Here is a 23,691-nt window from a genome sequence, read left to right as displayed (position 1 = left end):
TCAAAACATTTTTCAGAAGTGTGGCCGTGGCAGCTTGGGTGGTTTGTGGGCTTTAGAGTGGGCGTGGCAACGTGGATCAAAAAAACTTGCGCTGTGTCTATGTCTCTGGAGTTTGCATGCTTAGTCACAACTTTCTAGCTTTTATAGTTCCTAAGATCTCGACGTTCATACGGACAGACAGACGGACAGACGGATATGGTCAACAAACTTGCGCTGCGTCTATGTCTCTGGAGCTTAATCTCAACTTTCTAGCTCATACGGACGGACAGACAGACAGACAGACGGACATGGCCACATCGACTCGGCTATTAATCCTAATTAAGAATATATATACTTTTTATGGTCGGAAACGCTTTCTTATGCCTGTTACATACTTTTCAACGAATCTGGTATACCCCTTTACACTACCGGTAACGGGTATAATAACATCACCTATTTCAGAATCTCAATTATAAATAGATAATGTATTAATGTGTTACATTTTATATAGTTTTATTGCCAAAAACAACAAAATTAAATATTTAACAAAAAATTAAAAAAAAACTCTTCAATCCTATACATTATTAGAAATATTCATTGATATTTATAAAGTAATATTCATTATATTATAAACAATAATCCGTTTGATTTCCGATTAGAATTGTAATTCTTGGCGCGGTTCCAAAAGTAATCGATAACACGCAAGTTCTAACACGATGTGGCAACGGGCGTCTACATCTGTTTTAAACAGTCTGGTACTCTGGTACCGATGTTATCGAATATGCATATTTCCACCTCTAGAAAAACTTGCATAAAAATATAAAGAACAACTGAATAATTGCATTTAGAATGGACTATGTGCACTCTGTTTGGAGCTACTTTGCCTCGATCTGCAACTGCTGGCAATGCACCGAGGACCCGGGTGCCCAGGTAATTCACAAAGCCACTTATTCCCCTACAACTGACCGGATACATAATGCGTTTCATCCGCAGCCCAACGAGCCGAACGAGCGGACACACCTTCTAGTGGATCCCGTTAACCATAGTCCTGCCCTTCGGAGGAGCAATTCCGATGGCCTCAGCAACGACTACGCCCACTCCCTTCCCAAGAAGGACGACCAAAACGCCCTCTCCAGACTGGTGCAGAATACTGCGATGTACGTTTTTGATATGGTCCCCTTTATTCAAAGCATATGTATAGTTATGGCGTAAGCGATGCCTGGATCTAGTAGTTAGTACGGTTGTTCCCGAGTATGAAGAGAACACTAAATGTCGGGATTACCAATGCAACAGCAAAGAGCCCTGATCATCGCTTATCTATACCCCTACTTGTTAAAACCAGCATATTTGCTCATACACTCCTTTGCTCTTCAGAAACATGATAAACGTTGGAGCCATGGACTGCCACAGCTTGGAGCACCAGGAGTACGCCGATAGAATAAGATTGTACTCGCAGCGCTTGCATCAGCAGTGGAACAACGGTCAGCACTCCAGTATCGCGCCAAAAGGTTTGCACTATTAGTACGTTAAAGGGAAAATGACGACTTACATTTAACTTAACTACAGGCCTCCTTAAAGATGTACCAAGCCATCAGTTCTATCTATCTAAGCCAACTTATCCAGAAGACACTGCACAAGTAAGTATGAAAAGGCAAAAAAATAGATCATTTGGACTAATAATAACTATTCCGAATATTTTTAGATGAAACTCTTTACCGAGAAAGCACACATCAGTGTTTCGCACATACAAATCGACCACAAAGAGGCAGTGGTTGTTCCCTTCCGGATTCCCTGATTATCGTATCTTAAGTGAAATAAAGTGATAAATTTATATGAAATCAAAATCTGTATTGGTACTAAGTAGCCCTTGAATAATCAGGTAATCGACTTATTTTTATTAAGTGTACAGAAGCAAATAAATAAAAACTATATTCTTAACACCGCAAGAAATTTTTTTATTTAGCAAAGCACACAAAAGGCAAAAATCCAAAATGTCATTCGATCTTAACCATAAATTTTGGGTCTCCACGCGCAAGGAAATTGGACAGCTTATCAAAAAGCAGAACCGCCTGAAGAAGATTCAGCCTCCAGAGGACAAAGCAGTATCGTTTAAAATTTTCGCAGAGCTCTATGTGTTGTATGTGGAGCTGGTCGATAAGTTAAGTTTCATATACCACAACACTTTCCAAGTGCAAAAGCGAGCATTGGTCCGCGTTTTGGTGGAGAGTGCCACTCAGCAGCTAATGCAACTCAAAGAAGAGTTAAAAGATTTGGAAATGAGTGAATACATATATATAGATAAGGCGTTGATCGCCAGGAAGCTAACCCCGCGGGACTTGGTCATATGGAGATCACCCCAATTTCTGTACCGTCGCCCATTGGACATTCAAAATATTATAGCCGACAACCGATTGTACATGAACGATGTAGAAAAGGAGGAGAAAGCAGCACAGGACTGGGGACCGATCAGTGAGGCCGTGAAGCTCATTCAAGCTCACGAAAGGGCACGCCGCGCTCGGGTTTACAAGTCCAACATTAAGTACGACAAGAAAAAGTTCCTCAAGGTCCATCAAAGAAAGAAAATCAATTACAAATTCACCTTTAAACCTGATCAGGCAATGAGTATTCCCGTGAAGAGAACTATTTTTTCAGCTGACTTCTTGAAAGCGGATGAGTCCTGCGAAAACCTTCTTAAAAAGGATGATGCAGCGGATATCGCACTTGATGGTAATTATATACGTTTGTTTTTAAACAAAAGACATGGCTCCTTTGGTTTTAAAATCTTTTTTAGATGAAGAAGACTTAGATGCAATACGAAACTGCGCTGCTTGTAAAATCCAAAGCTGGTGGCGTGGTTACAGGACGCGGAAAATAGTTAAAATAAGGAAGAGGTTTAAGGAGGAATTGTATGGTATGAAGAAAATAAGGAAACTGAAGCGACCTAATTATAAGGACAATTCTATTATGGAAATGTACAAAAACGAGATGCTGAAAAAGAAGCTGGATGAAGACTTCATTAACTTGATCAACGATGAGCGCACCAGACTTCTGCAAGTTCGAAGTCCATGGATGATGGAAGATATATCCGACCATATCCGAGCTTGGTTCAAGGAATTGTGAGTTGATTTAATTAAAAAGATGCGCAAGGTATAACTCTTACTTTACAGTTACGATGCGACTGGAAATTTTCATCCTTATCCCGATCCCGTGAAGCAGGGAACGGTATTAGTCGTCATTGATGAAACAATGACCCCAATGGAATTTCAGGAAAGTCTTGGTAAAAAACCGCTGTCTAAAGCCGAGAAAAAGAAGCTTCGCGATAAGGAGAAGAAGGAAAAAAGGAAAAAGAAGGAAAAACTAAAACAATTGAAAATGAAGGAAGCTAAACGTCGAAAAAAATTAAGAGACGCGGGAATCATCGATATTGGCTACGAGATAACAGCAAGCAAGCCAATTGGTAAATAGTTTGACTTAATAAGGAATGATTCAATGTCTCCAAATACATCCTTTGATTTTAGAAAACATTGAAGAAACAATGCAGAAATATGCCAAGGACTGGAGAAATGTTGATGAATATCTTAATAAGAATCATGATCCCATCAAGGATTGGGTTACAGAGGACGAACTGGCAAAAATACATCAGGAAGTGAGGGGCTTGGTCGACGAGTATATGAGGTAAAATAATATTTTTCCCAAATCTAGTATACCTTAGTATTACTCGTAGAGTTGAAAAGTATGTAACAGGGAGATGGAAGCGTTTCCGACCATATATTCTTGATCAGGATCAATAGCCGAGTCGCTCTGGCCATGCCCGTCCGTCTGTCCGTCCGTATGAACGTCGAGATCTCAGGAATTATATAAGCTAGAAAGTTGAGTTCAGCATGTTCAGAGACATAGAAGCAGTGCAAGTTTGTCGATTCATGTTGTCACGCCCACTCTAACGCCCACAAACCGCCAAAAACTGTTAGTGTTAAAGACTCTCCTTCGCACTTCAAATAGCTGAGTAACGGGAATGATATAGTCGGGGAACTCGACTATCGCGTTCTCTCTTGTTATATTATTATATCTATTCAATTTGTAGGGTAGAATATGAGTTGCTGCGGGAGGCCCTGGCGAAGGATAACAATGAAAAGTATAAGGCTCTCAAGGTAAAGTATCCGAAAAAGAAGAAGAATAAAAAGAAGAAGAAGGCCAAGGACATGACAGGCGATAGGACACTGGAGTCTTTGTACCATGAGCTTAAAGATGCCGGCATAATAGAGGATATTGCCCATAGGGACTTCGATGAGTTTATAGCGGACTTTAATTTTGTGGCAGACGACACACGAGATGAAGATGGATTAACGTATGTGGTTATTTGTTAAAAGCTACTAACCCTTAACGAAATGTATTATCGGCTTGAAATTCAGTACATTGGGTCCAGCGAAGGGTGATATTAAAATGGTTATTCAAGAGTCAATGCTCGGAATGGGCGAATTCGATGTTCCGAAACCGAAGTCTCTTTTACTTATTGGACCTCTAAATAGCGGAAAGAGATTGTTGTGTCAAATCATTGCATCAGAATTAAGTATACCTGCCTTTTGTTTAAAATTGTTTTCGTGCGTTAAAACCTTCTGTATACCCCAGATGCAGTTTTTATGAACCTGAGTCCCGAGAAGACCTACAAATATGCTAATGACTTGAAATATTTCCTACATGTTATTCTAAAAGTGGCTAAGGCCTTTCAGCCCACCATAATGTACATTGAAGAAGCTCATAGACTATTCTGGAAAAAGATTCCACCTGAGGCAGTAGAGATAAACCCTAGACTTCTGGGTACCTCAATATCTAGCAAGATCTTGAAACCACTAAAGAAAAATGACAAAATTGTACTCGTCGGCACGAGTAACATGCCCTGGGCGGCCAATGGAGGCATCAAGAGAGCGTTTCAAAAAGTCCTGCTTATACCAAAGTGCGATTACGGAACCAGCTTCCTGCTGTGGCTAGAAATGATGACCGAGAACGCCCCAGATGATATGAAGGAGTACGCCTACTCCGCACTGGCACGAGTACTGCAAGCGTACAACTCTGGCGACATTACTGATAATGTAAAGCAGACCTTGAGCATCGACCGTAAAATGCGACTTAAGAATGAGGCATTGGATCCAAACGAGTTCCTGGAATATTTCCTGAGCAAGAATGAACCTCCAATTTTACCTCCAGAGGAGAAGGTATATGTTTACTTAATACATTGCAATATCATTTAATTGAAATTATTTTTAGCTGATGGAAAAGTTCAATAAATGGTTCGGCAGCTCAAACACGCTTCAAAAACTGAGGAAAAAGTATATGGCTCAAAAGTTGGCCAAGGCAAGCAAAAAGAAATAAATAAATTAGCCTAAAACAAGATGATAGAATATGAATTTTTTATATGACACGTGAATGGGAGCTTACCTGGGTATTAAAGTAATGATATTATGAACGGGCAGTAAAGACGCGATATTATTTATGAGTTTTTTATTGAAAATATATAACCAAAGTTTTTCCTATGGAAAATAGTATCTAACGAAATGAAATAATTTGTGTAAAATGTAGGTCTTATATATTAAGCATGTCATTTAATTGTTTGTTTGTTGTTGTGGTAAAAACTCCTCCAACTCAGAATCTTCAATTTCACACAGTCGAACCGAAATGTTGCTGTTGGATCCAATTTCTCCGACAGCGCATGGAAATAGGTATGCCTCCTCTGAATTTTCTGCATAGGTTAACTTGTGATATTTGTAAAATATGTATAAGCATTTTCCGTGCTTACCACTTATCGTCCTTCTGGCTTTCATTTCCTTCCTACAAATCGGCCCCTCGGTCATAGAGCTTTCCCCATCCGTCTCACTTGGAAAATGCATCGTCGGTAAATACGAATCAGGATGTCTTAAATATACTTTGCCTGTTGAATAGATCAGATATGGATATTTTAAGTAATATAATTGTTATTTTTAAAAAAGTTAAGACTGTTTTATATAGGTACTATGTTGTAGCTTATATAATACATATTTTTCAATTTAATACAGGTTCATTATAAAATATAGAATGTTTATAAAAGCTTGACGCTTAGCCTGAATCTATAAATAACTATTGGACTATTACTTATAATGAATAAAAAACTTACACGAATGACTAACTTTCGACGGTAAAGGCACTGATTGCATGAAATGAAGTAGTTAAATAGGTTAGTATACACAGATGTTATTTGTTTGAAAGTTCAAAGGAATAACAGACTGTCTTATAGGGGAAAAGTTTGTTATGTGATTTGAAATTGTGTGCAATACATTTCACAGGAATAGCTTTTGAAATTATACAAGGATGACACTTAAGAAACTTAAATATTGATTTTGTAACAGCCAATTAAATAAAACTGCTTAATTTGAACATAAACATAAAAACTTTGTGATTATAATGGTATCAATTCTTTTTTTTTAATTTCCTAAATGGTATTTACATTTCTTCGGGTATATTGACGAAGTGAATTACCTGTATTTGATTTATAGTCTTCATTCTCGATATTATTAAAAGAACTCAGTCTTGAAAGCGGCTGATTACTTGATATCGGCAACATAAACGGCTCCAAGCAGCTCTCTGCCTCCGAGTCCAAATACTCCGATCCGATATCCTCATTCAACGCGGCTATATCCCTCGTGGGATCAACATCGCCGTCTTCCCCTATTGATTGTGAAGTTAAATATTGTTCGGACATATGAATTCGTTTTTCGGTTTTGTACTTACTGTGCACGAAAAAGGCTTTCTTCGACTTGGACTCGTTGCTATCGTTGCTATGTAAGCTCGACGAGTCAGCAATTTCTGCTCCAGGAACTTCGGTTATATCTGGCAAGGGATTATGGCTTTTGCGAACCCAGTCGGAACAGTCCCAATGATATTGACCATTGGCAAGAGCTGAATAATCAACGAAATTCGCACTGGAAGAGTGGCACACGTTGGGCATTTCAACTTGGATTAGCTTCCCAGTTGAAAAGCGACTCACAGATGGTCCGAAATCTCGTTTAAGTTCTGAAATAAAGAGCATGGGTATATTTGCTTTAAATAACTGCTGGTAAAGGCCGTTTTCTTACCATTGTTCAGTTTATTTTCACTGAAGGTTCTTAAATGCATTTGCTCGCACCATTCTTGTTTGTAGGCATTATCCGCATCGGTGGAATGGCAAGAGTTTATGTTCACATGCTGTTTGTTTCGATTAACCTTTTGGTACTCGAATGGCACATTTTCCAGTTCATCGCCAGCCGAACCATAGCTACGCAAGATGTCCAAGTTATTTACAAAGTTCCTATTGCTCAGAAATAGGTTGTCATTTGGGGCTGCTGTGTAACTAATGGGCCGTTGGTTAACCTCCAAATTACTCAGCTTAACGTTTGGTTTGCAGTAATTGTCCTTGTCCACCAATGAGTTCAAATTCGCCTCCTTGTACGATGGTTTGTTCTTGTCCTTTTCTAGCCGGTTTCTTCGCTTGGAAGAGGAACTCCTCCGAAGGACCACGCAACAGAGGACACAGCTGATGATGACCAGTACCACAGCCACGCCGGAAATGATCCCACTTATGTGCTCTATTGAAAAGTTCTTCAGCTTTGTAGAAATAGAGTTCGAATACAGGGGATCTCCGCAACTGGCTCCTGTGAGATAAGAAGGACAAATGCATCGGAAACTTCCAGGTTCATTGATGCAGGTCGCTCCATTGCCGCACGGCTGGTTCTCGCACTCATCCACATCGATCTCACAAGTGGGTCCGGTGTAGCCCCGGCACATGCAGTGCGATATTCCATCGCCTTCCTCGCATATGCCACCGTTTTTGCACGGGTTCGGAGTGCAAAACTTGCCGTACTCACACCTCTTTCCGGATAGGTGGATGGGACACGTGCAGCTGTAGTTGTTGGGTCCGTGGTAATCGCACCTTCCGCCGAACAAGCAGGGTCCCGATGAGCAGGGGTCAAGATCGATCTCACAATGCTTGCCGGAATATCGTGGCTGGCAGGCACATTCAAACACATCCGTATCGAGTTCCTTGCAGATTCCACTATTGGCACATGGTTGAGACCCGCAAATACCCAGACGCACCAGCACATTCGACGGATCACACTTGAACTCGACATTTGTAAAACGCTTCAATGCAGCAATGGTACTTCCGCCGGAAATATATAATGGCAGCGACTCTTTGGCTATTTTGATGTTTGCCATGCAGCCGATGAAGCCGCGCTGAATATCTTCGTAGCCAATTATCGATGGATGTGGACGAACTTCGGCGCCCACAAAAATATCGTTGGACTGAATGTTCAGGATGCCATTCACACCCGGAGCACTGCCATGGGAAACGTGCTTGTTGTCCACCATTACTTTGGCACTATTGAGAGACCGCTCCAGACTGATTTGATGCCACTCCCCGTCAGAGATGTTGATGCTGGACACACTAATGACTCCCTCGCCCGAGCCCAAATCGAATCTGTACTGAACAGCTCCGTTTATAATCTCCAGAATGTTGTAGTCCACCTTGCCGCTGGCATACAGCAGCGTGCCAGTTTGCTGCACAGTTCTTATCTGCAGGGAGTAGGAAAACTCGTTTTCCAACGTAAACCTCGCCTTTACCTTGTTAATCTTGTAGTGGGCATAGCTCTTTCCGCCAAAGGACACCGCAGTAAATAGACCCATGTCACAGGATTCATTGCTGCACTTCGAAGACTTCCTCTCACAGTATGTTCCTGAAAATCCCTTGGGACAGACACATTGGTAACCCAAAGCCGATCCAGATGGCATGCAGATCCTCTGCGGGGAACACGGATCCGTGGAGCAGGCATTCACAGTCTCTTTGCAGTGCTTTCCATCGAATCCTGGTCGACAGACACATGTATTCACCTGAACGTAAGATGGCGCAGCGAAGCTTATCACATCCGTAAAGGTGGTGGTAACGTTGTTCTTCAAGATCTGTAAAACCTGTTTGCATTCCCCATGAACGCATTCATTTTTGTTACTTTGGCAGGTGGATGGCAGTATATCCTCCACCACCAGGTTGGTTTCGTTTTCAATCTCGTTCTTTTTGTCTACCAGTGTCTGCCGAATTTCATCACTGGTGAAGAATTCATCGGAGTCGGGTATTATTTGCTGCTTCCGCACTGCAAACACTACGTTCAAGTCAGAGCCAATGGACCTGGCTCGTCGATTACCCACAGAATGCTTTGACGCCTTTTGATGCTCCGATTGAAGGGTGATGAGAATTACATCCTTTTGGCGACATCGCATGATATTGCGAATGGAGCGCATAAACGTTTTCCTGTGACTCAGGAGAAACTCAGATGCTGAAGTCCTACTGAACCGGATAACAACTGACTCTTTTAGCATGTTATTGGTTACCAGTTCCACATTGATCTTGACCACCGAAAAGACATGGAATTTGCCATCCGAAACGGACACATTCAGCTTATACAGACCAATATCTAGGTTGGATATGGCATAGATCTTTCCCGTGTTGTTGGAAATGTTGAACAGCTTCGAGCTCTGATACATGTCTTCGGGACCAGACACCAAACTGAAGTTCAATTCATCATACTTGTCCTGATCCGAGGCATGAACTTTGCCAATGAATGCGCCCGAAAAATCGTCCTCGAATGAATTTATGGTTACTTCTAGAGGTGTGACAATGGGCGGGTATTGACTTTCTTCAATTATTTTCACAACCACCCAGGCATCGGAATATAATGGAGGTGTGCCGTTGTCGAAAACTCGAACCTGAATCACGAATTCATCCTGCAGGTTGTGATTAAATCGCGAGGCTGTGCTCAAGGAACCATCTTGTTCCAGTCGGAATAGGCCACCCTCATTTCCAGACCTAATATCGAAGGTATATGGTGTGGTATTGGGTGATTCGTCTGCGTCTGATATTTTGAATGTTAGGAATATATAGCCTAGAGGTCGGTTTTCTTGAAGTACAACACTGTAGTTGGCGCTGGAAAAGATGGGTGCATTATCGTTCGTATCCAAAATGTTTATATTTATTGGCACACTGTTGCATCTTTGAGGATCACCCTGATCACAGGCTTGAATTTCCAGAGTGTAGTGCGAAATAGTCTCACGATCTAAAGGCCTTGAAACACTTATTGTTCCGTTTTTCAGCTCTATTGAAAACTGACCTATGTTGTCGCCCTTTTCAATGTTGTAAGTTACAAGACCGTTTACATCAGAATCTTCGTCTGTGGCTTTAATGTCCAAAATCTTGGAGCCGACAAAAATATCTTCATTGACATTTATGCGGTACAGGTTTTGCAGAAACTTCGGGCTATTGTCATTAATGTCCAAAATAGAGATGTTCGCATAGGCAATGTTGCTAAGTGGTGGAGTGCCTCCATCAATAGCTTGAATGGTCAAGAAGTAAAACTTGGACATTTCATAGTCCAAGGTTGCATTTAGCACCAAGTCGCCTGTCGTCGAATCCATTTTAAACTTTCCCTGTTCGTTGCCACTCATTATGAAGTAGTGAATATCCGCATTTACCCCAATATCTATCGAAGTGGCATAAACTTTGCACACTTCTGTGCCATGTGTGGCATTTTCTAGAATTTTGCAGGAATACTGTCGCATACTAAACTCGGGTGGATTGTCATTAATGTCCAATATGTTCACAGCAACTGTTGCAATCGAGTGTAATTTTGGAACGCCGCAGTCCTCCGCCTTCACTGTGAGATTAAACAATGAAATAGTTTCACGGTCGAGACTTTTGTCCAGCCTTATGATACCAGTCGATTTAGATATTTTGAAATAATCATGGTTTTCGCCCATCAGGGAGTATTTGATTTGTCTATTTAACCCAAAATCCTTATCCATCGCGTGCACTTTCGTGATCAAAGTGTTCAGTTGTGCATCCTCGGGCACACTCACTCTATATTGAGCCATCGAGAAAATTGGCGTATTGTCATTTATGTCATTGACCGTGAGGATTATTTCCGAGAAGCACTCTTGCGTAAAGTCCTTGCCATCCTGAACATGTGCTACTAATTTGTACTTGGGCGTCGTCTCCCGATCTAGTGCGCTTGCTACCTTTAGGATGCCACTTTCCTTTCCAATAGTAAAGTCGTCCGCACCTTTGCCCGAAAGGTAGAAGCGAAGTTTGCTTTGAAAATCAAAATCAACCGCCTTGATTTCAACGAGCGTAGTTCCAATCGAGATTGATTCATTAGTGGAGATATGATAGCGGGGTTTTAGGCAGTAAGGCGTATTGTCGTTTATGTCTTTTACATCTATTTCTACATTGGCTTTGGCAGTGAATTTTCCGTCAGTGGCTATTATGCTTAAGTTGTAGAACATGATCTGTTCGCGATCTAATGGTTTGGCAATAAATAACTCTCCGCTCTTACCGATTTGGAACTGGGCTTTTTTGTCCCCAGAAATGATAAAGAAGTCCATTTCCTGCTTTTCGATATCGGGGTCAATTAGGAGTAAGTTGATTAAAACTGTGCCAGGCAGTGCATTTTCGAAAACAGAAAGTCTTTCGATAGGTAATTTAAATACTGGTGCGTTATCATTATAGTCTACAATTTTGATAGTTACAGGTACTTTTGCATCATGCTTTGGGTGGCCATTATCGGCAGCAATTACTTTAAAATTATACTCGGATTGAACTTCTCTATCCAAGGAGGTTAGCAAGGTGATCCAGCCAGTGTAGATGTCAATGTCAAAAATATTTTGGATGTTTTCAGTATCACTTTCCAAGTAGTACCGAATGTCGCCATTTGGTCCGGTGTCCGCATCTGTTGCCGATACTTTGACCAAGGATATGACCTTTTCACTGTTTTCCGCAACACTGGCACTGTAGAATGTGTTGTCAAACTTGGGGTAGTTGTCATTTTCGTCCCTGACATCAATTAAAACATCAGCGTAGGCGAAAAAAACCGGAACTGTGGAAGTTTCCACCACTATAATCAAAGTGTGCGACTCTTGTTGCTCCCTGTCCAATGTTTGCTGGAGGATCAGTTCACCACTATCGGATATCATGAAATGGTCCTGATCCGCTGCTATTGAGAATTTGAACGTATAGTTTCCAATCATATGTAGCTTTGTTAGCACGGTTCCTGGTGGCGTTGACTCTATGATCTTGAGTAGAACCGAAGATTTCTCAAAAATGGGAGTACTGGCATCTGTTTCGATTATTTCGATTGACACTGGAACTTCCGAATGAAATTGAGGTTCGCCTCGATCGGAAGCACGAACGAAAAACTGATAGGAGTTCACTCCGTAAGATTCTGCATTCCTCTTAAAAGAAATATCTCCAGTTTTCTCGTTAATTTCAATCACCTCCTTTACTGCCTCATCGATGGCCTTTTGAACAATTTGGTAATACACAGATCCATTATCACCAATATCGTCGTCTTTGGCGTTGACCTGTAAGTAAACAGTTTAAACAGGGACTTCTTTAAATGGCAGACAATTTTTACCGTCAAGATAGTTTGGTTCGCTTCCGTTGTTGTGCTTACAACCATTTTGTATTCCTTCAATAGGAAGTAAGGAACGTTGTCGTTCACGTCCACTACAATAACCTTGAGTGAGGCAAATCCGAATTTACCGCCACCGTCGGAAACCTTCAGTAGCACCACATACTCATCCCTTTTTTCACGGTCAAAAGTTACTTTAGAAGTAATTACACCCGTCGATTGGTCCATGAGAAAGATTTTTTTCATTTCCTCGGAAACTATTTCGTAGTAAAGACTTGCGTAGGTGCCAAAATCTCCATCCGATGCTTTTACCTAAAAAAACCAATTATTGTTACACACTAATGTCTTGTGCCTATCTAATAAAATACCATACCGTGATTATATTATGACCGTGTAACAAATTTTCAGGTACTTGAGCCTCATAAGTACTTTGATCAAATTGTGGACTGTACACGTTTTCTGGCATTAAGGATATTTTGAGCCGGGCATATGTTGTATGAACTCCATCGGAAACAGAAATATTCAAGACTGTGCTGCTTTTATCAGTAAAATTTAACATGTTTTGAAGGGATATAACTCCTCTTAGTTTATCAATACTATAGGTTTGCAATTCGTTTCCATAAACAATTTTATACTCTAGGGAGTCAGTATCAGAAATATCCTTATCGTATGCCTTAGGTAGGGCAACAAATTGTCCACGAACAGCTGCGACTGATAGTTTGGTGAAGTACGACGGCTCTACAAAACATGGAGCATTATCGTTCAAGTCTTTTACTGAAATATAAAAATAATATATTTTCAATTAGTCTGTAAGAGGTGAGGTGAGACAGAATTCTACCTGTTATAAATACATTTGATCGGGAACTTAATGATGGCGATCCATGGTCCTTAACGTTAACTACAACATGATGATATTTGATTTGTTCATAGTCCAATGGAGTCTTTAAATACAGATTTCCGTCTGTGACGTCAATGTAAAACAGTTCTGAATTGTTTTGCCCATTGATAGACTCAATATAATAGGAAAGTTTTGCATTTGCTCCAGAGTCTTTATCAGTTGCATTAATCTTCAAAATTTGTGTTCCAAACGAAGAATTTTCTGGAATGGTTATGTTGTATATATCACTCTCAATTTCTGGAAAGCAGTCGTTGACATCCATAATGGAAACAGATAAAACGACTTCAGCATAAACACCAGAAAGACTATCTGTCGCTCGAATAGAAACATCGTGTGAGCTTATTTTCTCGTAATCCAATTCATTAACGACAAAAATTGAGCCTGAAATTAAATATAAGCTTAGATAATTTGGAATTTAATAATATAGCTGGCTGAATCTACCTGTGTTGTAATCAATTTCAAACGATTGACTGTCGGAAGATATTGTGTAAATTAAACTCCTGCCCAAGGGACTTTCAGCTTCAATGGACACGGAAAGCGCCGAGTACATTTCCACGTCTTCCTTGACGCTAACAGTGTAAAACTGTTTTTCAAAAACGGGCATCGAACGATCAATCACCTATAATAAAATGGGAGTTTGTATTAAAAAGTCAAATTTTTCCCATTTTTTCATTACCTTAACCTGTAGAGGAGCTTCTGAAGAGCAAGGTGTTATGGCGCCATCATAGGCAGCAACTGTCAATTCATAGTTTCGATTATGACCTTCGACATGCTGCTTTATAGATAACTCTCCAGTTTTGCGGTCCAATTTGAACAACTCCCCATTTCCCTTCTTAAGTTCGTACCGGACCTCCCCATTTTCTGCACTATCCAAGTCAACAGCCTTAACCTGCATTATAATCGTTCCTTTTGGATCGTCAATTGAAACGGTGGCATAATAAGGCATATTGACAAACAAAGGGCAGTTATCGTTCACATCCAAGACGGATATATATATGGACGTTACTGCCCTGCGAACATTCGAATTCATGCCGTCGTATAGCACGGACTTTGCTTCCACAAAGAGTATGTACAAATCCTTTACTTCCCGATCGAAAATAACTCCAGTGGTTTTTAGGGCTCCCGAACTGATTCCAATTTCAAACAATTGTGTTGGGTTCAGGATGCGGTACTCAACGTTTTCGTTCAGTGAGTTTCCAACCACATTCACCAATCCAATGGTGGCTACCTTTGTGTTATTTTCAAATGCAGAAAATCTATACAATTCACGTTGGAATCCAAAATTTAAGTCGATGGCTGATAAAACCTTAATTTTAACTATTAAAATTGCAGAGAATATTCCGTCGGAGGCACGGACGTGCAAGGTATAGTCCCGATCATTTTCGTTATTTAATAGTTCAAAATTTCTAAAAACAAAAGTTATGGTTTTATGTTCCAAATAAATATTCTAGCTATATTTACCTTGTTGTAATTATTCCGGTGTATTTTTCGATCTGGAAACATTCATTGGCGTTTCCATCCACAATGTCAAACCTTAAAGTATCGTTATCAGCATCCTTGGCGCTAACTTGTCTAACAAACACATTCTCAAAAGTTGGAAGGAACAAAGTTACATTGAGTTCACGCTCATTAAATACTGGAGGACAATCGTTGACATTTATGACACGAATCGTTACATGTGCTGTTGTAGTGGAATGTAGTTTGGGCTTTCCCATATCACTAACCTAAAATATACACAATTTGAAGACAAAATTCTAAAACTATTTAAAGCTTTAATTACCGTAACGTCAAAAGTATAACCAGCATTGGTTTCATAGTCCAGTTGTCGTAACAGCTCAATAGCGCCAGTTGTCGAATCTATTTTAAAAAAGTTGTTTGCCAGATCGTCAATTATGTGATATTCAACCATTCCGTTTACTCCGACATCCGCATCCTTGACTTGTAATGTTAAATGACTGAAGTAAAAATATATTGTTATTGATATCTTTAAGTCCAATTACAAACACTTACTCTTTTGATGAGTCGTATACTTTCAGAACGTAAGATCCAATCGCGGCAGATTCAGATAATGCTCCCACATATTCATTTTGAACGAAGTACGGAATATTATCGTTAGCATCTAGGATATGTATAATTATATTTTGGCAGGATGACTCGGCTGCCATATTGGTTCCTTTAACCGTAAGGTTGAATACCCTGGGATAACAAAAAATTTAATAAAAATTAAAATTGTAATAAAATGTATTGCTTACTTAATGGATTCATAGTCGATATTTCCATTGATAACAATAACTCCAGTGGAGGGGTTAATGCGGAAGCTTTCGTGGATGTTGCCAGAAATAATATTAAAGAATATGGATGACGAAGACCGAGCGGCGACTTGAGTAACAAACGTTCCGATGGGTAGGTTTTCAAATATTTCTATGGCAATGTTGTTGGTTGAGAACTTCGGAGGATCGTTCTCGGACATGGTGACAATGATGTGCACAGGTATCTGCGATGACAAAGGTGGGTTTCCCAGATCGACGGCCTTTACTTGAAGCATGTACTCTTGAATCTTATTAATGTTTAAGTTGCCAGCCAATGTGATTACACCAAAAGTCGGGTCTATCTCAAACACACTACCCACGTTACCTGTGATAATAGAGTACTGGATCTCGGCATTGTGCCCACTATCTCGATCTATGGCCCTCACTTCAGCTAATTTAGAGCCAATGGCTGCGCTTTCGGGAACCTTACTTTGAATTATTTTAGCAGTAAATTCTGGATGATGGTCATTGTGATCATGCACGTTTACAATGATCTTGGCATAGTTTCTTTTTCCAGGCGCTCCTTGATCTTTAACAAAAACGATGAGTATATGCTGTGCAGTCTTTTCAAAATCCAATCTCTGAGTGACAATAACATTTCCACTTATGGAATCGATTCGGAACAATGCCAGGGACGACGGATCCTGAGTTGCGTGTAGATGATAGAATAGTTTTTTGTCCTCATCTCTGTCAGTGGCGTGAAGTTGCATGATAACTGATTCCTCCTCAATATTTTCTGATATATTGACATGATACACATCTTTAGCAAACTGAGGGGGGTTGTCATTAATATCGATCACTTGAACCAAGAGATTAGTAAACGTTGTAAATGTGCCATCAGTAACGCTAATAGTTAGATTATATGACTGTTTGGTTTCGTAGTCCAAATATTTTGAAAGTAAAATGTTTCCGTTATCTTGGCCAATGTAAAAGGTATTGTCTTCATTGCCATCTATAAAAATTAAATTTCAATAAGTATTAAAAATGTGGATTCTAAGTCTATTAAACTTACTGGAAATGTTGTACCACAGCTGGTCGTTGTCATCATCGACAGCCAATATTTGAGTTACCAAAAATCCTGGCTTGTCATTCTCTGTTAGATCGACGACATTTTCGGATGTCTTTCTGACTATCAACGGTGCATTGTGGGAATCAGGATTAACAGGAACTACAACAATATTAACTCTAGCAGTTTGACTTTTCTTAGGAATTCCGTTGTCCTCAGCCTTGATGTGAATTTCAAACTCATTATCGGAGTCCAATGGTTTTGCTATATGTATGTGGCCCCTCTGGCTGTCGATGCGAAATTTGTTTTTACCCTTTCCGGACTTAATTGAGTAGGTAATTCTCCCATTTTCCCCGCTGTCGCTGTCGATAGCATGGACCTAAAAAAATCATTTATGAGATAATTTTCGCTAACATTTAACATTAACATTAAAAGCATGAGGCATACCTGAAAAATAGATTGATTGACAGTGGCTGAAGACGGAACTTGCACCTTGTAAACCCTTTGGTCAAACTCTGGGCTATTATCGTTGATATCGAGCACAGACACAACAATTCGCGATGTAGAGGATAGTACTGGAGATCCGTTATCTGATATAGCCACCTGAAAATTAAAATTTTAGGCTTTTGATTTTACAACTATCAGAAAATTACAAGTTAACACACCTCCAAAATATGCTCCGCTTGATTTTCTCTATCCAATTTGCGTTCTGTCGTTTTAATCACCCCTAAGAACAAGAACAATGTAGTAAATATATATCAATTCAACTTATATTTAAATGTTTGTACCTGTTTTCGAATCAATTTCAAAGTACCCGACCAGATTTCCTGAAACTATATTATATGTAATTGTCTGAGTGGGATCTATATCAGGATCGAATGCCTTCAAAGTAATGATCTCAACATTTTCCACACTTGCTTCCGTAACATTTACGTAGTACACTGGTTTGTCCGTAAGAGGAATGTTATCGTTTTCGTTTTCGACTTGTATGTAAACCTAATAATGAAGTGAATTTAAGTTTTCATGACATCTTTAGATATATGTATATACATACTTCTGCACAATTGCTAAGGGGAACTATTGCGCAATCCTGTGCACAGAGCGTCAACCAGTAAAAGTTTTTCGTCTCCGCATCGAGTTGGGACAAGGATGTTATTGAACCTGCAATATATATTGACAATAATCCGCTTGAGATGTCATACAAAGGCAATACAAACCTTGGTCGTTGACCGCAAAAATTCCCAGCCCATCGCCACCTGTGATTGAGTACGTGATTTTCGAGTTCAGGTCCACCGTGTCCATATCCCGTGCAGTGACATTCATTACAAACGTTCCCTTCGGCTTGTTCTCCTTTATCTTTCCCTCGTACACAAAGTCGTCAAATTCGGGAGCAAACCTGTTCTCGTTGACGTCAATGATCATTATTACTATGGACATGTCTGAAGTTAGCGAGGGATCTCCGCCATCGATGGCACTGACAATAAGATTGTGCACTTGTTTGTTCTCGTAGTCCAGATACCCTTGAGTCCTTATTGCACCAGTGTGCTTATCGATTCTGAATAGTTCCTTATCCTGGGTCTCCTCTTTGAGAGAGAATTGGATCTCGGCATTGGGTCCAATGTCTTCGTCCACCGCTTCGATTACAGCCAACACTGTTCCGCGGGGCAGATCTTCGCGCACCTTAAATATGTACTCTTGCACTCCAAAAACCGGCGCGTTGTCGTTGACATCGTCGACAAGGACGTAAACCAGAGCCTCTGAAGAGAGCACGGGATTGCCACCATCCTTGGCCGTTATGTGAAGAGCGTAATTATCCAGTTTCTCGCGATCCAGTGGTTTGTTCAGACAAATGCATCCCGTAGTTGCATTGACCGTGAAATCGCTGCACTCAACCGATAGGGCATATGTAACCTGAGCATTGATTCCGGAGTCCGCATCCGTGGCATGAAGGCAGTGTACCACAGTTCCTATCCTGGCACTCTCAGTCAGCCGGAAGGTCGCCAATGTCTTCTGAATAACCGGACGATTGTCGTTCACGTCTAGGATCGTTATTGGCAACATTTTTGATGTCGATTTGGTCGGGCTACCCAGATCGTAGACGGTGATGTTGAGGACATATTCATTTTGACGCTCTCTATCCAAGTATCCAATGATCTGCAGTTCACCGCGGTCTGGATCAATGCGAAACACCGAATCATAGTCCCCGTCTAAAATGGCAAATACCAACTTTCCATTGTAGCCCAAATCGCGATCTTTGGCTTCTATCCAAGCAACTGTTTCACCCAATTGGACACTTTCGTTGATGGACAATTCCTGAGGGAAGTTCACGAACTCTGGTCTATGCACATTTTGACCATATCGACTGGGTGTTAAAGATAAGTCACTGAAAACGGATGGCGACACACTTTTTACATTGTTTTTTTCAGACAAAGACAATGTTTCTGCTAATCTCCTCGCCACGCCAGTTTCCCTACACTCAAAGGACCCATAGCCATGTAGAATACTGGAATCTCCACCCAAATCTTCTGGCAATAAATGTACATTTATGATCAAGTCATCGGAAAAGTGAGTGCCATCCGTGGCGGAAACTTTAAGAACACGATTTGTTAAAGATGTTTTCTTCAGATCGCAGGAAATAGACAGGGAGCCCGATGTGGGGTCCAAGTTAAAGCAGCCATCCACGTTGCCATCGCTCAAGCGATAGGATATTATATCGCCTGCGTCAAAGTCAATGGCTGAGGTAACGAAAACTTCGGTGCCCATTGGGGCCGATTTGGTCACTTTGCCATAGCAGTTCACTCGTTCAAACTGCGGACGATTATCGTTAATATCCTTGACGACGATGGACAGTTTGATTTCGGTCTGTCTTCTGTACGGCAATCCCCAATCCGATGCACGTATTATCAGCTCATAGTTGCGCTTCATTGTTTCAAAGTCAAGCAGAGATGTGGTCTTAACTATACCGCTGAAGTGATCGATTTCAAATGGAACCGCATTTAGATTGGCAATACTATACGATATGTATGAATTTTCACCAGAATCCCTGTCTTTGGCAGTGAGCTTCACAACAAACGAGCCAGCCAAGTTGTTTTCATTGATGCTAATCACCTTATTGACATTCTCAAAAATGGGATCATTGTCGTTCATATCCTGTACGCTGATTTTCACCTTGGCTGAAGATTGTGTTCTGGACCCCACATTTGCCTGATCAATGGCGGACACGGTTAAGGTGTAACTTGACTTCTTTTCGGCATCCAGCTGCTTCGCTGTGTACAGCATTCCGGAATCGGGATTTATTCGGAATTCATCGCCCTCATTTCCACCCACGATTTCCAAGTAAACCAATGCATTTTTGCCCAAATCTGGATCGCTCACTTTCAGCCTTATCACAGGCATGTTAATGGGGGCCGTTTCTGGAATCGATACTTCGTAAATCTCCTGCGTAAATATGGGTATGTTTTTGCTCTCGGGCTTGATTTGAATAGGAACGGTTTTATAGGCGAATCTACGGGGAGTTCCCAGGTCCTCTGCCCGCAGGGTTAAGTTGTAAATGAAATGTTGCTGGCTTAGGTGCGCAAATTGATTTAGTTCGATGTAGTACTCGTCTTTGGTCTCCGCTGCCTTCAGAAGAAACGTGCCATCCGGATTTCCATCGACGATTTCCAATCGTCCTATGTGGCCGTTTATCCCAGTGTCCTTGTCGTTTACTCGAACTATTCCATAAATCAAAGGGTTTGATGTTGGCGTCACGCTCGAAAAGGTTTTCGTGAAAATCTCTGGAGCGTAGAAGTTAACCTGTTTCACCGAAATACTGACCTTCGCCTTGCTGGCCTGGTGGTTCTGTTGGTTCACCCAAGACCCCCGATCGTAGGCCACCACTGTGAGCTCGAAGTGCGAATTCTCCGCATACTGAAGCTGCTGCAGGAGAGTAATTTCGCCAGTGGTTGGATGGATAGCAAAGTATTCACTATCCATCAGGAGACTGTAGTAGATTTCCCCATTGATGCCGAGGTCTGCATCGTCTGCGGTGACCTTTAGAATACTTTGATATTTGGGCGTGTCCTCCGGAATAACTACAGTGTACTGGGTTGGGTAAAACAGCGGACTCAGGTCATTGCGATCCAGTACTTTGATGTGGATATTCGCCTCCGTTTCATAGCTTGATATATTTCTGTCGTGCAAATGTACATGTGCCTTCACTCTTATTAGGTATTCCTCAGTTTTTTCTCTGTTTAGCACAACGTTATTTGTCCGAGTTCGAATCGCTAAGAAGGCAAAATCTCCGACCAGTTTCTCCTCGGCTTTGAACAGCTTCTCCTTATCACCACTAATTATCCTATACTTAACTTCTGCGTTCAAGCCAACTCTCAAGCCGGCCAGTCTTTCATGCAGTACTCCCTTGGCATAAGTCTTGCCCAGACTATTTTCTGGTATGGTAACATTATATACACTATGGCTAAACCTATACAGATCTTGCAGTTGGTTTTCTAGTCTATATTCGAGGGTGGCTGTGTGCTTTTCATCCGCCTTGCTTTGTACAGTGGGGATCAACCATAGACTACACAGTAGTGAAATCCATTGGAATGTGGTGAAAGCTTTTTTTTTTACAGGAGTTACATATTTGTTAATCTTCATAGTAAACATAGACTGCTCTTATTTCACATAATATCCTGCAACGCAAAACGAAATTGTAATAATTTGGTTAAGTGAGGTTTTTTTAACAATGTTTAACAATGGTTGTGGCTTTTAAAGCGATTAAATTAAGTATCCTTCTTCAGAGATCTAAATTTGAATCCGTGACTTAAGTTCAATTTTGAATTTACTGGGGGGAATGTGTTAACTTTTTAATGTTTGCAATTAATCGAATGGTTCATCAGATATGGGCAACACATTGTAAATCACTCAATGCGATCCGAAATCACATAAAAAGCTATTTAAAGCAACCAGTTTTAAAAATGTTTGTAATGTAATTCTAAAAACTACCACCAAAAGCTATATATAACTATTTATATAGCTATTTAACAGAAACGTGGATATGCTTTTGTGGCGTGGAAAGCATTCCAAACTGCAGACGAGATGGGCATCTACACGTTTGGTGGAATTTGCAATCTTGCTTCCACATAAGTGATTTAAATTCCTTAATTTTGTCTAAACGCTTATCAACAACAATAGTCGTCTATTAAGTAAACTGTTTAGCTTATATGTATGTATGTCATTTTGGCAAATTAATGGCAGTGTTCCTCATTCTTACTATCTGACAATACTTTTGCATGGTACCTTATTTATAATTGAAGGTACGTGTATAATAATTGATTGTAGACAAACAAAGCAAATTTAGAATAAGAAGGGAAAATAAACGTCTGTTATAAAATCTACCATCTTGAAAATTAAATGTTCACATGGAATTTGCCTTAATTTAAATTTTCTCAAAGAAAACGCGTCAAAAACGTTGTTAACCGCGCCTTCCGCAATCGATTTGACCCAGATTTCGTTTTAAAGGGGCACGACCACCTTATCAGTCTTATTTCTGATGTCATTTAATAATGGGGTTCTATAATTAGCTGTGTCTAAAATGCTTGATAATTAATCAGCCTAAATATATTTCATGCAACTGCAGTACCTGGATTGCAAAAAAATAAACAAATACCTGGATTTAAGGATAATACACTATTTATAAAACACAGCTGAAAATAAATTTACCAAACTGATATATCTAAAACTTTTTAGTAATCTTATATAACTTTTTTTTTATAAAAGTTGCAGCCTTGAATGACACGAAATTTTACACTTGTGTTTTAATTTTTAAATATAATTATTCCTAATATTTTGCACCCAGTCTACCCGTTCCACCATCGTTTTCTCAAACTCAGAGCACATTATCAAGCAAAGCTGGGTATTTCAGAAAGGTTTTTAAATTGTAAATATTCATAAGGAACGTAAATTTCTCTATTACTTGATATCCAACCCTTTCGGTACACACAAAGCCCCTTACTTACTTGACACCTTTGCCAGATAAGAAAAACTAATAAACCAAATGTGTGAAAAGTAGAGCTTCATTTTCCCTATAAAACTGAATGAAAGAACTGCTTGGAATATTTTCCAGTTACCAAATTGTTGTTTACGAATTTAAAGAACCGTAAAGGCGACACTTTTGAATTGCATTTCCACTAGCATATCAGATCAGCATAATCACTTGACTGAAGAACCACTTGTTGGGAGTGGAAGTTCAGAGATTTTCGATTAATGAAAACGTGAAGGTTGCGAAATTGGTGCGGCGCGTAGGTACATAAATATGAGTAATAAGGCCCGTAGTACACACACACCATACATGAAAAGAAGTCATAACGGGTTAGCGAGCACAATGTGAATCACTGAGTAGTTCCAATTGTAATGTTTATTCGGAAGCTATGTCAGGAAAACCTTCGCAACTTGTCTGGTTTCTTACTCCAAAAATCAGTCCACAATGGCACACTATTACGACCACTAACTCCAGTTTTTACATAGGAGTGCAGCATTTACATAGGTATGCAGGCGATGCATATGTACATACATCGCACATAAATCGTACATCGGTGTACAAAGATAACATGTGTCTCTTTTCCGTAGGCCTTATTTTCCGATAAGGTAAATAAACACACGCACACACCTCACTCCAAATCGCCGTGATAAACTCCGTGGGTATATCACTAGCTAGTGGTTAGTAAGTTAAAAACACAGAACTGCACAATTCTCGGTTGAAACTTCTTTTTGGAAAATGTTTGGCCCACATACTAACGCACTGAGATACATATGTGTGTATACCTTTATAATTTAGAGTGGATCCCACAACTTGGCTGGAACTAACTAAAAATCGATGTTTTCGCTGGTTGCTCGTTAAATTCGAGGGCGATCACTTTTATCGGCTTATATTTTCATTCATCTCCGATTTCCGGAGCTCTAAACGCGGATTAAACACTCACATTAATAGGCAGCTGCATGTACATATGCACCATTAACTACGATCGCCGATTACTCCGCCCGCTATTGCTCTCTCTTGAAAAC

At 40.3% G+C, this 23,691-nt stretch overlaps 3 protein-coding genes across 6 annotated transcripts; 2 read left to right on the top strand and 1 right to left on the bottom strand.

The window, feature by feature from the left end:
- Positions 1-747: 747 nt before the first annotated feature.
- LOC122617757 lies at positions 748-1,925 on the top strand. Its single transcript, XM_043793739.1, has 5 exons — positions 748-909; positions 973-1,136; positions 1,354-1,487; positions 1,546-1,616; positions 1,682-1,925. Exons 1-5 carry the CDS (start codon positions 829-831, stop codon positions 1,772-1,774), a joined length of 543 nt encoding a protein of 180 aa, XP_043649674.1. The 5' UTR covers positions 748-828; the 3' UTR covers positions 1,775-1,925.
- On the top strand, positions 1,862-5,367 carry LOC122617755 (IQ and AAA domain-containing protein 1-like). 3 transcript variants are annotated; one of them, XM_043793735.1, is made up of 9 exons: positions 2,500-2,518; positions 2,595-2,706; positions 2,771-3,095; positions 3,147-3,436; positions 3,498-3,654; positions 4,061-4,324; positions 4,389-4,546; positions 4,606-5,189; positions 5,242-5,367. In XM_043793735.1, exons 2-9 carry the CDS (start codon positions 2,598-2,600, stop codon positions 5,344-5,346), a joined length of 1,992 nt encoding a protein of 663 aa, XP_043649670.1. In that variant the 5' UTR covers positions 2,500-2,518; positions 2,595-2,597; the 3' UTR covers positions 5,347-5,367. The 3 variants fall into 3 exon arrangements, with proteins under 3 accessions (XP_043649669.1, XP_043649671.1, XP_043649670.1); XM_043793734.1 differs by having other exon boundaries at positions 1,862-2,706; XM_043793736.1 differs by lacking the exons at positions 4,389-4,546; positions 4,606-5,189; positions 5,242-5,367 and having other exon boundaries at positions 1,862-2,706; positions 4,066-4,196.
- Positions 5,368-5,460: 93 nt separating this feature from the next.
- On the bottom strand, positions 5,461-23,686 carry LOC122617754 (fat-like cadherin-related tumor suppressor homolog). 2 transcript variants are annotated; one of them, XM_043793731.1, is made up of 22 exons: positions 23,452-23,686; positions 17,868-21,320; positions 17,705-17,811; positions 17,439-17,646; positions 17,316-17,377; positions 17,098-17,253; positions 16,657-17,029; positions 15,588-16,596; positions 15,346-15,531; positions 15,116-15,290; positions 14,797-15,059; positions 14,012-14,741; positions 13,777-13,954; positions 13,276-13,716; positions 12,811-13,211; positions 12,441-12,749; positions 7,083-12,387; positions 6,739-7,020; positions 6,487-6,675; positions 6,125-6,154; positions 5,771-5,902; positions 5,461-5,713 (listed from the first exon to the last, which is right to left on the bottom strand). In XM_043793731.1, the coding sequence occupies exons 2-22, from the start codon at positions 21,292-21,294 to the stop codon at positions 5,577-5,579; spliced, it is 14,100 nt and encodes a 4,699-aa protein (XP_043649666.1). In that variant the 5' UTR covers positions 21,295-21,320; positions 23,452-23,686; the 3' UTR covers positions 5,461-5,576. The 2 variants fall into 2 exon arrangements, with proteins under 2 accessions (XP_043649666.1, XP_043649668.1); XM_043793733.1 differs by lacking the exon at positions 6,125-6,154.
- Between the last annotated feature and the right edge of the window lie 5 nt (positions 23,687-23,691).

Source organism: Drosophila teissieri, chromosome 3L (genome assembly GCF_016746235.2).
Source record: "Drosophila teissieri strain GT53w chromosome 3L, Prin_Dtei_1.1, whole genome shotgun sequence".
Classification (NCBI taxonomy): domain Eukaryota; kingdom Metazoa; phylum Arthropoda; class Insecta; order Diptera; family Drosophilidae; genus Drosophila; species Drosophila teissieri.
This window is presented reverse-complemented; position numbering and strand designations above follow the sequence as displayed.